The 16021-nt window shown below is 34.6% G+C and overlaps 1 protein-coding gene across 1 annotated transcript in view; it reads left to right on the top strand.

Moving 5' to 3' along the window:
* Window positions 1–16021, top strand: part of CNTN5 (contactin 5) — a 1437259-nt gene that overhangs the window by 984734 nt on the left and 436504 nt on the right. Inside the window, exon 7 of the mRNA XM_065881340.1 lies at window positions 10127–10222. Coding sequence (XP_065737412.1) covers window positions 10127–10222 — 96 coding nt within the window. The remainder of the gene's footprint in view (window positions 1–10126; window positions 10223–16021) is intronic.

The raw sequence follows: 16021 nt of genomic DNA, 5'->3' as shown, positions 1-16021 counted from the left end.
TCTCACCTCTCCTACCTGTCTTGTTGTTTTCTTCTTTAAATTTTTTATTTGTAGAAGATATTTTCTGCAAGTCTTATGTTCTTTCTCATCAATAGTTGTTCTTTAAATATCTTATATTTTCAACTGCACAGGCATTTAAGCTTATTTCTCTTGAGTGACCAAAATCCCTGATTTAGAGATGAAGAAGAAAACACAGGAAGGTTAAACTATTGCTGAAAATTGCATAGCTAAATAATAGAAGAGTTAAGTTTAGCATTAATCTCATGATTCTCACAACAGTGATATTTTATAACAAAAATAATAATAACAGTTATATTTGCTTTAATTTATTGTGTTGTGCTATGTGTTGTACTAATTGCTGTGTATACATTATTATATTTAAGTCTTAAAAATTTTTATGAGATAATTTTTTTAGCCTTCATTTCACAGATAAAGAAGCTGAGATATGAACAGAGAAGTAGCTTGTTTAAATTTGGCTCCACTCAGCTGCCTCTTTTACTTAATGAGTGTTATTTCCTCTTTTAATTTGTATAACTTTGTAGATTGTCCTCAAATAGTAGAATTTGAGAACCTCTTATACTATAGCTCAAAGTATTTAGAAAAAGAAATATTTAGGTTTATAATTAGAAGTTGATAAGATATATCTTTCTGAAATTTAAAGAGGGAAATACTCGTGATTAAGTGCTTTTTAATTGGTCAGTTATGTAACATACTTTTATATGTCAGGGAATTTTTCACAGTAATCTTATAACATATATATATAATTAATTATCTCATCTCATCTTTCTTGGGAAGTAAAGCATAGTGAAGTAAAATATTTTGCCCAAGGAGGCCATTAATAAATAGGGATACTAGAATTTGAACCTTGGTCTTTTGCTTTCAAAAATATCATTTTTTATAGCAATATTTTAAAATATATTTTTAGGATTCTACTCTAGATGGAGAGTAGTTCAGGCAGAGAGAACAGCTAGGACAAGGGCCTAAGAATATTACAATGAACATAACAAACAAAAATCTCTTCTCTCATAGACCATAAATTCTCTGTGTGGGGGACACAATAGACAAAGCAAGTAAATAGTTTGTTAGAAGATAAGTGCTAAATAAAAAAAAAATTAGGGAAATGGAATAAAGGATGTGTAGAGGGTCATGGAGGTCATACTTTTTGATAAGTTATCCAGGAAAGGTCTCTCCATGAAGGTGACATTAAAATAAAGCCCTAAAGAGGGAAAGATGACAGTCATTATTATATCTGGGGGGAAGGTATTCTAGATGGAGGAAGCAACAAGTACAAAGGCTCTGAGGCAGGATAATACTTGATATATTTGATAAAAGGCAAGGAAGCTAGTGAGTTAGAATGGAGGGAGGGAAGATGTATGTAGTTGTAAGAGATGACATCAAAGAGGAAACAAAGTCTGGATAGTCTAGGGCCTGTAGGGCATCATAAGTCTCAAAAGTTTGACTTTTCCTCTTAGTGAGATAAAAAGCCATTTAAAGCATTTGGTATATATATATAACTTTATTTTAAAATAACCAGCTCTGGCTACAGTGCTAATAAATAGAAAGAGAGCAAAGGAAGGAGCAGTGACACCAGTAGGGTGATATCACAACAATCAAGGTGAGAGAGGCCTAGATGAAAGCTGTAGAAGAAGTTAGATGTTGTTGGATTCTGGATATATTATGAAATAATATCAGTAGGACTTGCTCATGAATTGTATGTAGGGTGTGAGAGACATACTGAATTACAGATTATTTTTGTATTTTGTTTTAATAACTGGAAGAATGGAATGATTATTTACTCTGATGGGAAATATTATGGCAATGAAAGGTTGGCAGGTGAAAATGGGAGTCCCAATAGGATGTGTTATGTTTGCAATGCTTATTAGACATTTAGATGGAAATGTCAAATTGTGTGTGTGTGTGTGTGTGTGTGTGTGTGTGTGTGTGTGTGTGTGTGCATGTGCTGCCATTCAAGGGAGGTGCCCAGGCAGGAATAAGTTTTGTAATTTTTTGGTTTATACATGATTTTTAAATACAAGGGCTAGGTAAGATAAACTTGGGAATGGTATGGACTGAGAAATGAAAAGATCCAAGGAGGGGGCCATGAAATGTCTAGATATTGGGAAGATGAGGAAGAACAAGCTAATGAAAGTGAAGGGGAGGGCACAGTGAAGGAGGAGAAATGCAAGTGAAGAAATTGTTTTCAGAAGAAAAATGTGATCAACTCTATCAATACTACTGAATATAGGTCAAATAGATGAGAACTGAGCAATTGATCATTAAATGAAACAATGTTGAGGTTATTACTTTCACAGTAATATTTGGACAGTGGTAGAGAGACAGCTTGATTTGAGAAGCTTAAAAAAATGGGAGTTTTTCTTTGTGTGTGTTTCTTTTCTTTTGAGGAAGGGGTGAACAAAATGTGTTTGTACCTAGAGGGGAAAATGGGGTCAAAGAGATACAATTTTTCCTTCCACATTTTTTTGGTCAACTTTGGAGCAATGCCCATATGAGTGCTACTGATGATGTCTGAAGTGGAGATGGTCTTTGATTAGATCACAGATAGTTACGATAAGAAGTTGAGACACAATATAGATACAGATAAATCAATAGCTATTGTGGTAGTGTTACAGATTGGCTTCCCTGGGAATCAGACTTGGTGAGATGAAGTTTAGTGTAGATGATAATTTTAAGAAGCGCCTTTGAAATCACCCACCAGAAGGGAAGAGGAAGGAGCAGATGTGGGAAGAGAATAATTCGAGCTGTGATACAGGCCCAGCAACAGCCCCAGCTAACACTAAGGATGATGTCAAAAGCTAGAATGGCTTGTCAGCATTGTCTGGAGTTGGGCTGAGGTGGTCAGTGCTCTCATCGAGCAACTGTTCGATGTTGGCTGTTGTGCTACCCAAGGAAGGGATATAACCTCAGATGAGCTGATTCTCTGTAGCAAAGGCAGTCCCTGAGAGAGCTGAAAGTTGGAAGCTGTCTGTCAATGTAACTCCCAGCAGTTCAGACAAGTCCTTCATGGAAGGGAAATATGTGGCACACACTGCAGTGCCCCATAGATAGAATACATGCATGCAGTTTTTAGATTACTTCTATTTTCTTCAGGAATTATAAGGAGAGAAGTGGGGGAAGGGGCAGGAGGTTGTTTTGAAAGAGAGTAATTGTAAACTTATTGTCTAGAGGATTAAGAGAAAATGGACTCCATAAATGTACTGGAATTACCAGGCAAAACAAAGGGCTTGTTTGAGATTAATGGTCATAAATTTAGAGCAAGACTAGTCATCATTGTTGATGTTTTATCCACTCAAATGGATAATGTTTTATCCATTCCCTTACCCAGAGCAGAATAGGAAGACAGTTCAATTTAACCAAAGTTGAAGTTGTACTTGAATAAAATGGAATGAGAAAGGGGTAAGGAGTCATGGTTGTAGATGAAGAAGTGATTATCTATTTAAATATTATAAAATGCAAAATAGCTGAAGAGGATAGTTGGGCTGAAAATTTTGAGAGACAATAAAAAGATCTAATAGTTTTAGGAATTAATGTATGTACTAAATGACTTGCTGGTTTTACTAAGTGGCACACAGGCCACATCTCTATTGGTCTATTACATTCAAAATCCCTATACATGCTCTATTACTTCCGTTGTATATATAAGTTTCTAATGCTTAGCCTTATAATTTCCTGAGAATGAATTAAGACTAATTTGAGTTTGGAAAAGTTGTAAACTTAGAAGCAAACAAATAAGGATTATTTATGTAATTGTTTACCCAGAGTGGAGAAAAGTAAGTCAAATGTAAAAAACCCTCTGCCAGGGTTCATAGACTATCATCACATTAGTTAAACAGATTTATATACAACTTTAACATTTGAGATTATTTCACCATATATACTATTCACAGTTGAAGTAGCTTTTTATAACATACATCAAGATACCAAAGAAAGGACCTAAAATCAAAAACATTTTTATCACATTCTTTGGATAATTTATCTCTTTACAAAAGAATTTGCAATTTACTATTTCACTTATAATGTAGTTAAAAATCATCTCTTTCAAAGCACACATACACAGGTGTGCTTTGGTTTTCTCTTAATCAGTGAACCCTTTGGCTGGATGATTTGGGTGTGATAATATGTAAAGTGAAAATTGTAATCCATAGCAAGCGATTACTGACCTGTTATATATAACCAAAGAAAGAATGGGAATGAGGAAAATTTCATTATTATAAAATCTACAGGTCTCTTGTAGATTTACCTCACCATGTCTCCAACTGTATCTTAATTCAATTCTTATCTCCGTGTAATAGATGGGACTGTATTTTTTTGAGATACCTCTAATTAGCTCCATTGATATTCTCAAAAGACTAATTTTATTAAATAATAAACATTTTCAAAAGGTGATATGTTGTCCCATTTACAGATGACTTATAACAAATATATTAAAGAATTACTTCATGTGATATAATAGGAAAATGTTTTTAAAAATCACATTGATCAAAATATTCTAAATTAAGAATATCAGAACAACTCTAGATTAAAAACATGGTAGTTCCCAAAATGAATTTTTCATCTTGGATGCCCAAATCCTTATTGGTTGTGAGTTTTTATTCTTATTACTTAACCTTAGGGAATGACAGTGTCCTCATCAATAACTGGGGATAATAAGCCCTGCCCAATCTGCTTACAAATTGATCACAAGCTCATGAGCTCACACTTGCCAATAAAAACCCACAAAACTTCATGTTTCTATGGCTTTTGGTCAAGGTACCATTCAATAATCAAATTTTTATTTTAAATTTTAATTTTTATTTTAATTTTAAACTATTATTAAGAATATTGCTTGTTGTAGAGTATCTTATGAAAGACTTTTCATGCAAACAAATAGCTATGTATTAAAATGCTAATTATTATTAATTATTATTAATTAATTATCCCTCAAAATAAATGTATGAATTATTTTATCAATTTTTCACTAATTTTCTCATCTCTATATCTGTCAGAAAATGATTTTTAATAAGAGGTGCTCATGAAGATTACTTTTAAATTCCTAAAACCAACTATTGGTTGGTTTTAACTTCCAAATATTGAATTGCTTTTTTCCTAATATATTTTTTAAAAACAACCACATTGAGTTTGATTTGCCAACTCACTACTTATTAACTGTATGACCAAAGTCAAGTGTTTATTTTCTTTTCACATACATTTAGTAATCTTTAAAACAGAGAAATTACTATTTCATTTCCAGGAAACTTGGCATACAGTAGTATGCTAGTAGCTAGTGTAATTATTATCCATCCATTCTTTTATTTGCCCTTATATTTTTAACATTTTACAATGTCAAAGATAGTTTCTGAATGAGGTCTGACCAATTTTTATTACAGGATATTTACATTGGATACACAAAAAATCTGACAATAATCTGAATTATCTTGATGATAATAACAAGAACAAAACTGATGAAAGACTTCAATATGCAATCTATCAGTCAATTTTGTAGAAATCGTAGAAGTTAAATCCATGAGTCCCCTCAGATATATCACTCATCTTAGTTCCTCAATCTTAATAATCTTACATATGAATCTGATACCCAAAAGTTAGTAATATTTAATAAAGCTCGTGTCTGACACCTGGTCTAAATTGTTTTGTCTTTTTCAATGGTTTCACTTTTTGTAAAAATTCAAACTCAACTTTAAGAATTTTTGAATTCATAATGAATTGTCTCTATAGTCATAGCACTTTTAACATTAGAGAATCAATTGAGCATGCCTGGAGCATTGACAGTCTAAAACTTACGGCCCCACCTATAGGGTGAATGTATAACTGAGTGCAATTCAAAATGATCACCCCATTTCCATTCCTTCTTCCAAATGCATGACTCCCATAAGCCAAGGATTGCCATTTATTTGGAACAGATCTAAGACTAGGAAATTAAAAACCAGAAGAAAGGTGAACCTCAGCACTTCATTCCTAATTATATAAGATTTATCTTCTTGCCTTGACCATTTTCCCTCACTTCTCCCCAATAATTAACCAATCTCTTATATTTAGCATGCATAATCGTAAAATTAGTATCCAAAACCCCTGTCACTCTCCAACACTTTAAAATAATTCACCATTCTAGGGAATAATTTCTGAAATATTTTTACGTGTGTGTGTGTGTGTGTGTGTGTGTGTGTGTGTGTAGCTCACACTACACCTACTTAAAGTGTTTCAGTGGGTGAAGAACCTTTCTAATTGACTTGAAAACTTGCTCAGCCTACTATACTACCCATTGTGATCTTTATGAAGTCTTGCAGAAGAAATCCCTCTTGAACCTTAATATCCAGCAACACTGTACTTCTTCTGAGTTACTAGAAAGTTTTGATCTTAAAATAATCATGAATTCTAAGACTGGGGACATATCCATGTTTGTTTTGACCCTCTTAAGTTTATGAGTCAACTTTTATGGCCAACTTCCAATAATTTACAAAAGAAGTCTATGACATATTTTCTTAAGTCCTCATGTTATGCTACGGGATTTTTGCCATACCCATTTTGCCTTCACCTGGAATTTCTCAACTACAAATTTTATATTTTGTATTATATACATATATATCTAAGCTACCCCAAACCCTTTGTGGAATAATGAAGGAAAGAAAAGAAAAGATGGAAATCAGAAAAGCAGGCAGGTAGGCAAGTAGGTTTGAGGGAGGAAGGAAGGAAGGAAGGAAGGAAGGAACCCAAAGTGTATGTGCAGTGTATGTATGTGTATGTGTTGGTGTGCATATGTTTGCAGCATACATTTAGGGGAATGGCATGAAGTGCTATATAGTAGTACATGCACATGGTATGTACTAGTTACCCATAAGTATGGCTGTGACAAGCTGAAGCAGTGATGGTTTGGGCTCATGCATCTATTTGGTGGCATAGACTCATCTGAGCTGGGTCTATGGACAGTTGGCCCAAGTAAGTATGACTAGTTCATTTATATACATCCTTCCTTTACAGCTTTTCTGTATCATCAGTACCTAACATAGTATTTGGTGTATAGTTTGCACTGAAAAAAATATTTGTTAAATGAATAAAGGAAATGATTTGTCTTATGTGTGGTCAATATGCTTCCAATCACACATTCCAACTCTATATTCTGTCATGTGAGTCTCTCAGTCACATCATTAATTGTATACCTCTTTTTCTTTGTATGGTTTACCTAGGATGAATAGGTGTTATAATTCTGTAAGCCACAGTTCTAGTTAAAGCTCCACTCTCAAACTCTGCATGAGTTTCTGAACTTGGAAAAAGGGTCAGAGAAAAGACAAGGCCTGAGGCCCTGTGATTTTTGATCATAAACTTTCTCCTCCAGATTTTTACTTGTCCGTTTGTCCATGTATTTTATCCTAAGTCCAGAAAGAAGTTTACTTCAGTTTATACTTTGAAACTGAATTTTAGAGTCCTTGTATTAAGATTTTTATTTTTACTCATTTTTTTCCCTTAAAGATCAAAAATAGAACACAGGAACAGGTATTTTTTCCCTTCTGTAGGTGACAAAAAATAATCAAAGTCACATCCATAAAATCTCTTGTTCTTTTTATTTTCATTTCTCTCCTAGATATAATAGAATGCTTACTAAAATAATGTGTTAAGCACTCAAACTAAGTTCTATGATGAGTACCTCCAAAGAAACCAACTGCTTTCTGTTCACACTGAGATCAAAATAACTGGCTGTATTTTTACTCAGACTATTCTCTCTAGTTGCCATCCCCACTCCAACCAAGAATTTTTTCACATCAGTCTCATCTCAGATCAACCAGAATCTTGCCTGACACGAGGACCATTTTTACATTATAAATAATAGTGTTTTACCCTTTTTCTTTTTCCTAAGAGGAAGGATTTAAATGAGGAAAACACTCTCCTTCAAAGTGCAGGCGTCTTTTTAGTATTTCTCTATATGTCTTTATGGAAAAAAAAAATCTATTCACAGTTGAAAAAAATCCATTTACCTTTGTACTGCTGGTGCTATAGCTCCTAGGAAATAATGACACAGAGAAAATTCCATGAGAAAATGTTAATTGTACCTGTATTAACTGATGATACAAAATAAAGCAATTAGAGCTGAGTGTTATCTTTTGGGTCATTGTGATCTCAAAACACAATTCAGGTCATAATTATTGTATAATCTTCTTTTCTTTTTTTGTGTCTAATTTCTAGGCCATGCCTGTACTTCAATTTATCAGAAATAGGCCTTCATTTAGGACTGTTTGCTATTAAAATATTTTTTAACTACGATAGGTTGATTTGAAATATAATAAGCACAATATAAACTTGTAGTAAATGTATTGGAAGCTACATATATACTTTTCAGAAAACATTTAAGAAACTCAGTTAAAATAAATTGATATCCACATCGCTTTTCAGAATTTATAAATTCAATGAAGATGAAAAGAGGACAATAAAACCATATAATCTCTAAAGAGATATAACAGCCCCACTGCTTCACTGTGCTGTGTTTCTAAGAGTAGTCAAAGGAAGTCAAATGGGAAACCTTGCCATGCTTTGTTATCAGACTGAGGTCATTTGTTGGAAAAAAAGGCAGCCTCTATCTCTAAAGGTCAATGCACATTAGTTTAAAGCCATGAATCATATAAATTTGAAAACGAATGAACTTGACTTTTATTAGAAGTTAGTGTGTATGTTTTTCATGCCACCAAAAAAAGTAAAAGTAGAATTATTCTTTCTCTTTTGTATTGCCACTTTATCTATTATTTATATTAACTATTATACACTTAACTACAGTGAAATGCAGAATTGTGTGTAAATTCCTAAACACTTTCTTCAATAATGAATTCCTCTCTTTTTATTCATTATGCCTTTACTGTTTATTAGTCCTTAATGACTTTGAAAGTATTTTAAAAGGTTTGATTGTAAATTCAGCAAATAAGTAAATTGTAACCCATATCTCAAAAAAAAATAAGTTATACGATCCCTCTTATAATATTAAAGTTAATGATTTATTTCTTTCATATCCATTCAGTATATTTTCTTAACTGCTTACTTTCATCATTCGTCAGTTTAACAGACATTAAATTTTAAGATCTACATTGTATTACTATGAAATATACTATTTTAGCATGAAATGATGAAAAGGTTGAAAAAAATCTCTTTTATGATTGGTAAATAATGACAGGAAAGGCAGAACATTTTCAAGAAGCATTTCTCACCAGGAGAACATGGTTTTACAAACTGGGAATTCTGGGACAATGTTTATTTATAAAAATATTGAACTCCTACCATTTCCAAGAAACTAAAAATCATTTCTTTGATCAGCCTAGCCCAATAAAAAAGGAAAGGTACATATGTATTGTTATGAATAGATTAATAAATGATAAAATAAATATAAATAATGCCTATCATTCTTTTTTTAAGGCCACTTTATTTTTAGTAAAATATTTTAAATTGTGCAAATGCAACATAATTTAAGGGAAGACAATTGAACCCCAATCCTCCATACATACAAGTGAGTGTTTCAATAACTATAATACTACTAGAATAATCAAAATGGATGAGTATAATTAATTTGTACACACTATTCCAGGCTTCCATAAAATAAAAGTAACATGATTTTTTAAACTCACATTTATAGAGAAGAACACCTTATATCTTCATTATGTTTTGCTTGAGTGCACAAGTCTTTCTAATTTGGCAAATTCATGCTTGGCTTTACACACCGTTCCTAGCACGACAGATAATGAAGCAGCAGATTGGACATCAGGCACTCCAACCACTTCTATTTCTGTTCTTACTGTGTATCAATGGGTTCAATAGGTTGTAGAAAAATTAATATGCAGAAAGTATTATAAAGATGTAAAATAACTACTTAATGAGTTATAAAGGTACTGTTTAATTTATTCCTACACTGGCAACTTGTATGCACTACACACAGAAATTAGGAGTGTACATATAAACTGAAAATTGTGGTATTTAAAATTGGATGGTAAAGATTTATTGTCAAAACCTTCCTATCACTGCTTGACAAACAAAAAGAAACCTTCACTGAATAATGATAGAAAAGTATGTACAAGTTACAAAATAGTAATTCTTTAAGCTCCTTTTTGCCTTGCATCTAAATGCTGTGTTATGTTGACAGATCTGGGAAATTTTAGTGGCCGGACAAGAAGTGCAGTCTCTGTGAGGGAAGGCCAGGGGGTTGTTCTGATGTGCTCTCCTCCGCCTCATTCACCAGGTACAGTCGGATCCCATTCTATATTGCTGCTGCTCTCTTTTACTATATGCTCATTCTTTTAGACAGGGTATTGACTGGGGAATATTCAGGTGAAATGTGCATGTTTTTCGTGACATGTATCAGAGTACCAGATGAGTAATTAAAGACCATAGAGTCTAAATGTCATTGGGCAGGAGACTTAGCTCCTGTGATAAGATTGTTTCATTGTCTTTCTAAGTGTTGACTGTCCTGGTTATGTCTCTGCCTGCCACCAGTGAGGAATATACTGCTTGGAGTACAAGGGAAGTGATAAGCTGAAAGAGTAAAAACTATTCAAAATTATTTGGAATGTCAGAGTTGAGTTAACTAAATACCACTGTGCATCTTGTTTCAGAAGATAAGCTGGAAACTGGGTTGTTTATGGCGTAGTTTTTCACACTGGAACGAAAACTGCTAAGAAATTTTTTTGTTCATACAAAACTATAGTTTACTTGTTCTTTTCTTGCTACTTGAGTTTTTGTTTGTAAAAGTCATGATAATAGGTAAGTACTTCTTGGGGTTTGGAGTAACAGAATAGTAAAACGTGCTCAGGTTAATTATCTTAACTTTTGCCAACTCACAGAAAAATACACCCATTATGTTTGAGTCCTATAATTTGAGATGAGTGCCTCTTTGTACCTCAGTATAGTTTTCCTATAATACAATTTAAGAAAGGACAGCATAAATTAGAGAGAGAGAGAGAGAGAATCAAACATCTATTTCTACCTGAGAAATTATGAAGATTTTAGAGTTAACAACTGTGAACAGAATTCAGGATCCTGGTAACTCAACCAATTTTTCTTTGGTTAACGTGAAAGCCATATTTGTTTCTAGGTTGTACTATTAGTGTAGTGTTTGGGCTCAGTTTTGTTCTACCATAGATAATCCTTATCATAAATTATGATTAGACCTCAATCAGTTTTCTTAAAATTCCTCATCTTTATCTTACCCTCCTAACTTTCTCTTTAATTGAAAGAAAAGTAAACGATGTTTCAACAGGAAAATATTTTTGAAAACATTCTGCTTTGAAACTCAGAGGAATCACTATGAGGAATAATTTCTGAGTTGTACCAACCTAATTCTTATATGTCAATTCAGTCACTCCAATCCTTTTGTGAGCAGTTTGTGAACTTTACAGAAAACATATCTAGTCTTACCTATATGTTTTACCTTTTTTTTTTTTTTTTTTTTGCGGTACGCGGGCCTCTCACTGCTGTGACCTCTCCCGTTGCGGAGCACAGGCTCCGGACGCGCAGGCTCAGCGGCCATGGTTCACGGGCCCAGCCGCACCGCGGCATGTGGGATCCTCCCGGATTGGGGCACAAACCCGTGTCCCCTGCATCGGCAGGCGGACTCTCAACCACTGCGCCACCAGGGAAGCCCTGTTTCACCTTTTTAAAAAGGATTTTAGTAGGTTTAGGAGACTCCTATAGAATTAATACATGTTATGTCTAATGTTGGGTCATTAGATTTGAAGAGAAGTATTAGATAAATAAGTGTTAGAGATAAAAAAAAAAGAGGGGGAGATGGAGGAGGGGGAGGAGAGAAAGGAGGAGGAGAAGAAGGAGGATGAGAAAGAAACAGGCTCTACAGAGGATGAAGCTGTTCATCACCAAGCTTACAGGGGTTAACAATATGCAGTGACCCCTGTGGAGAAAAAGTAAGATTTTTCTGAGGTACAATCTATATTGCAAGGCTGTTGGAACATGTGTTAAAAAATGAAATGAGAGAGAATAATATAAGAAACAAAGCTGCAAGATTACACATAGACAAATTATCCAATTGGCAGAGAAAACTATATACAGAAGCTTTCTAATGGGAAAAAATAGTATAGTGAATTGCATACATGATAAGCATAAGATAAGAATATGTATTAATAATTGATTAAATAAATAAAAATGTGATATCTGATTGAGATCAACAAGAATAAAGTCGGCAAGAGAAAAACCAGCTGATTGCTATTGTATACGTCATAAGAAATATTAGACTGATTATATAATTTAAAATTGTAGGAGAGGTTATATTCTACCAAGTACTCACGTTGAAGTGTTATGCCGAATGACCTACTCAAACATCAGTGTTAGCACAGCAAAGTATTGGGGGACACATGCATGACACAGAATAACAGGAGTAGCTCAGCATCTAGACCAATGTTTAACACTTACCAGATGGGTAGTTATCCTCTGATCAGCCAAATCCTATAGCATATCTTTAGCTTTTTTGTGGAACATGGCATTTACATTCTGGCTCCAATTGAAATCCCTGAAGACATGGTTTCCACCGCAGCTCTTTAAAGTTATGACTGTTTATTCTACCAAATTGTATGTGCCATTCAGTGTGAGATTGGAACATATATCCTCCCTTCTCCTCATTGCCCATTCTCCTTTCTTCCTCCTTACAAAAAAATACCCCTCAATTTTTAAACTTTCAAGTCATCAAACTCTACACTTTCTTGTTGCTGTCATTCTTCTTCATTTCCTGAAGATTTTACCTTCTTTTCTTCATTCCCATGGTCTTGTTTTACAACCAATCTCAGCCACTTATCCGTTATGACCAACAGCTACAATCTCATAATTACCTCATTTGCAAGCATCTATTCTCTGAGTAGCATGAACTATCTTCTGCCCACTGCTTATAGTACCCCGATTCCAGGAATCCTTTAACCTCATTGAAATCTACAAATCATTGATCCTACCTTCTTTTCACCCTTCTTCCCCTCCTTTGATCCTTACTTTTCTCCTTCAATCATTATTTTCTTGCATACAGGCTTGCTTTCTTCATCTCTCTTTGCTTCATCACACTGACTCGACAGTCAGCAAAACACTGATCCCGACGTAAATCCATTTTTCAGCCTACTGCATGCCTGAAACTACTCAGCTTAGTATGACTGTAGAAAAAATAAAGAGTTATGCAGACTAGTCTAAATTTAAAATACAAACTATGAATTTCAAGTGTGCTTATGATGACCAGGAATTAAGGGGGGAAAAAAAAAACCAAACCTAGTCCTTTCACTGTAATTTTGTCAAACTTTCAATGTCTCCCATCATTCAATTTTTCTCCCATCTTCACTTTCAGCTGATAACCATTTCATTGTAAAAGGAAAGCGATTAGAAGATAACTTCCACAAGCCTTCATCACCAAGTCACACACTCATTAACATGTGTATTCACACTCTAACTTCTCTTTTTTAGAATAGATGCATTGCTGTGCTTCTAAGGCCAATCCCTCAACTTGTGCACTGTAGTTCATCCTTTTTTATCTACTTAAAGAATCGCTTCAGTAATACTCTTTCCTCTCTTCTACATTTTTACCAGAGATTGTTTACTTTCTTCTGCGTCATTCCCAACAGGGTGCAACCATACTGTCCCCTACTTCATCTAAAGACAAAACAAAGCAAAGCAAACGTCTCCTGACTCCTGTCCTCTTTCAGCTACTACCTCATTTTCCTGCTCCTCTCCATAGCGAACTCTTCAAAAGCTCTGTCTGTATATGCACTATCCAATTTAACTCCAGTGTGGTCTCTCTGTCTCTTTCTGTCTCTCTGCCCTCTTTCTCTGTCTTTTTCTTTATCTTTTTACCAGATTTATTGAGATCCGATTTATATCCCAGGGAATTCACCTATTTTAAGTGTACAGGTCAATGAGTTTTCATATATTTAATACAGTTGTGTCACTATCACCACAATCCTGTCTTAGAACTTCCATTATTTCACAAAGGCATGTCTGCCCATGTCCCCAATAACTGATCTATTTTCTGTCTCTATAGTTTTACGTTTTCTAAAAAATTTATTTTACTGGAATCATACAATGTGCAGCCACGTGTGTGTGTGTGAGTTTGGTTTCTTTTATTTGGCTTAATGTTTCTTTATGTTTCATCCGTATTGTGGCATTTATCAGTAGTTTGTTATTTTATATTGCTGAACAGTATTCCATTGTGCAGATATGCCCCATTCTGTTTATCCATTCCTCAGTTGATGGCATTTGGCTTATTTTCAGTTTTCATGTTGGCCACTCTTTCCTTTATAAAATACTTTCTTGCAAGATTCCACACACTCTTGCTTTCCCCTTACCTTACTTCGTAATCCCCTATGCTGACTTTGCCCCATTTTCTCAAACTCTTAATCTTGCAGTCCCCCAAATAAGTGCTTGTCTTTGAACTTCTTTCCTTAATATACCCTCACTCCCTTAGGTTTCACCTCACAATGATCTTTAAGTACTGACATCTCCCAAACATATGTTTCCAACCAGGAATCTGGGTTGTATATTCAACTGTCTATTCAAAATTTCCATTTGGATGGCTAACAGACACCTCAAGCTTAACCATGACTAAAACTAAACTCCTGGTTATATCTTCCCCAAATCTGAGGTCTTTTCCACCTCAATTAATGGCAATTTCATTTCTTACAATTCATCAACCTTAGAGTCATTCTTAACTTCTCACTTTCTCTCACACCTCACATAGAAACCATCAGTTTTATTGGCCCTACTTGAAATTTTATCCAAAACCTGACCATTTTTTATACCCTCCACTGATAGTTCTCTAGTATAAACTACCATCATTTCTTACCTGGGTTTTTGCAGTAGCCTTTTAACTAAGCTCCCTCATTTTGCCTTTACCTTTTTTCAATCTATTCTCAACATACTAGCTAAGAGTGATTCCTTAAAACTAATTTGTACCATGTCACCCCTCTGCCTAAAACTCTCCAAAAACTTCTGCTAAAGACTGAAATGAGTTACCCCAAAATTCATATGAAGCCCCAACTCGCAGTGTGATGGTATTTGGAGATGGGTCCTTTGGGAAGTAACTAGGTGTATAGAAGGCCCTGAGGGTGGGATCCTCATAATGGGATTAGTGCCCTTATAAGAAGAGATATTAGAGAGCTCACTCTTTCTCTCCTCATTATGACAACATAGTGAGACAATGGCCATGTGCAAGTCAGGAAGCAAGCTCTCACCGGAAACCAACTATGCTGACACCCTGATCTCAGACTTCTAGCCTCCAGCCTCGTGAGAAAACAAATTTCTGTTGTTTAAGCCACCCAGTCTGTGGTATTTTGTTATGGCACCCCAAGCTGTCTAATACACCATTTTATTCAGAGTCAAAGCCAAAGTCTTTACAGTGGGTTAGAGTCCTTACCATTTGACTCCATGTAATCTCTCTGACCTTATCTACTATTCTCCCTCCTATTTTTTCACATGTAGTCATGGTCTCCCTGATGCTCTACAAGTAACTACACATGGTCCTGCCTCAAAGCCTTTTCAGTTGCTATTCCCTGTGCCTGATCCCTCTTATGCTTGGCATATGAATGTCTCCCTCACATTCATACCTTCCTTCAAATTTTACATTCTTGGTAAAACAGTTTCCTGATTTTCCTCTTTTGATATTGCACCTCCACAATTCCTTTCCTCTTCCTCCACTTTCTTTCTCTCCATAATGCTCATCACTTTCCATATACTGCACAATTTTACTTACTCATTTATTCACTGTCTCCTTGATTTAGAATGTAAATTCCATGAGGACAGAATTTTTGTAGTTTTTGTTCAGAGTTGAACTCCATGCCTAGAACAGTGCCTGGCACAGAGTAGGAGCTCAAAAATTATTTGTTGAGTAAATATATGCATAACATTCATAAATAAGTTAGCCAAGGATTTTAACCCATACATAACTCTCAGAAACCTTGAGAAAGAAATCATAAACAAGAAGAAGTAAATATAGCTCAGCCATGTATTCAATAGTAAGAAAACTTTTCTTACCATTCATCTTTTTCTCTAATGATGTTGT

The sequence above is a fragment of the Phocoena phocoena genome, chromosome 8 (assembly GCF_963924675.1).
Source record: "Phocoena phocoena chromosome 8, mPhoPho1.1, whole genome shotgun sequence".
NCBI classification, from domain to species: Eukaryota; Metazoa; Chordata; class Mammalia; order Artiodactyla; family Phocoenidae; genus Phocoena; species Phocoena phocoena.
The sequence above is the reverse complement of the archived record's forward strand: the minus strand, read 5'-3'. Positions and strand labels throughout refer to the sequence as shown.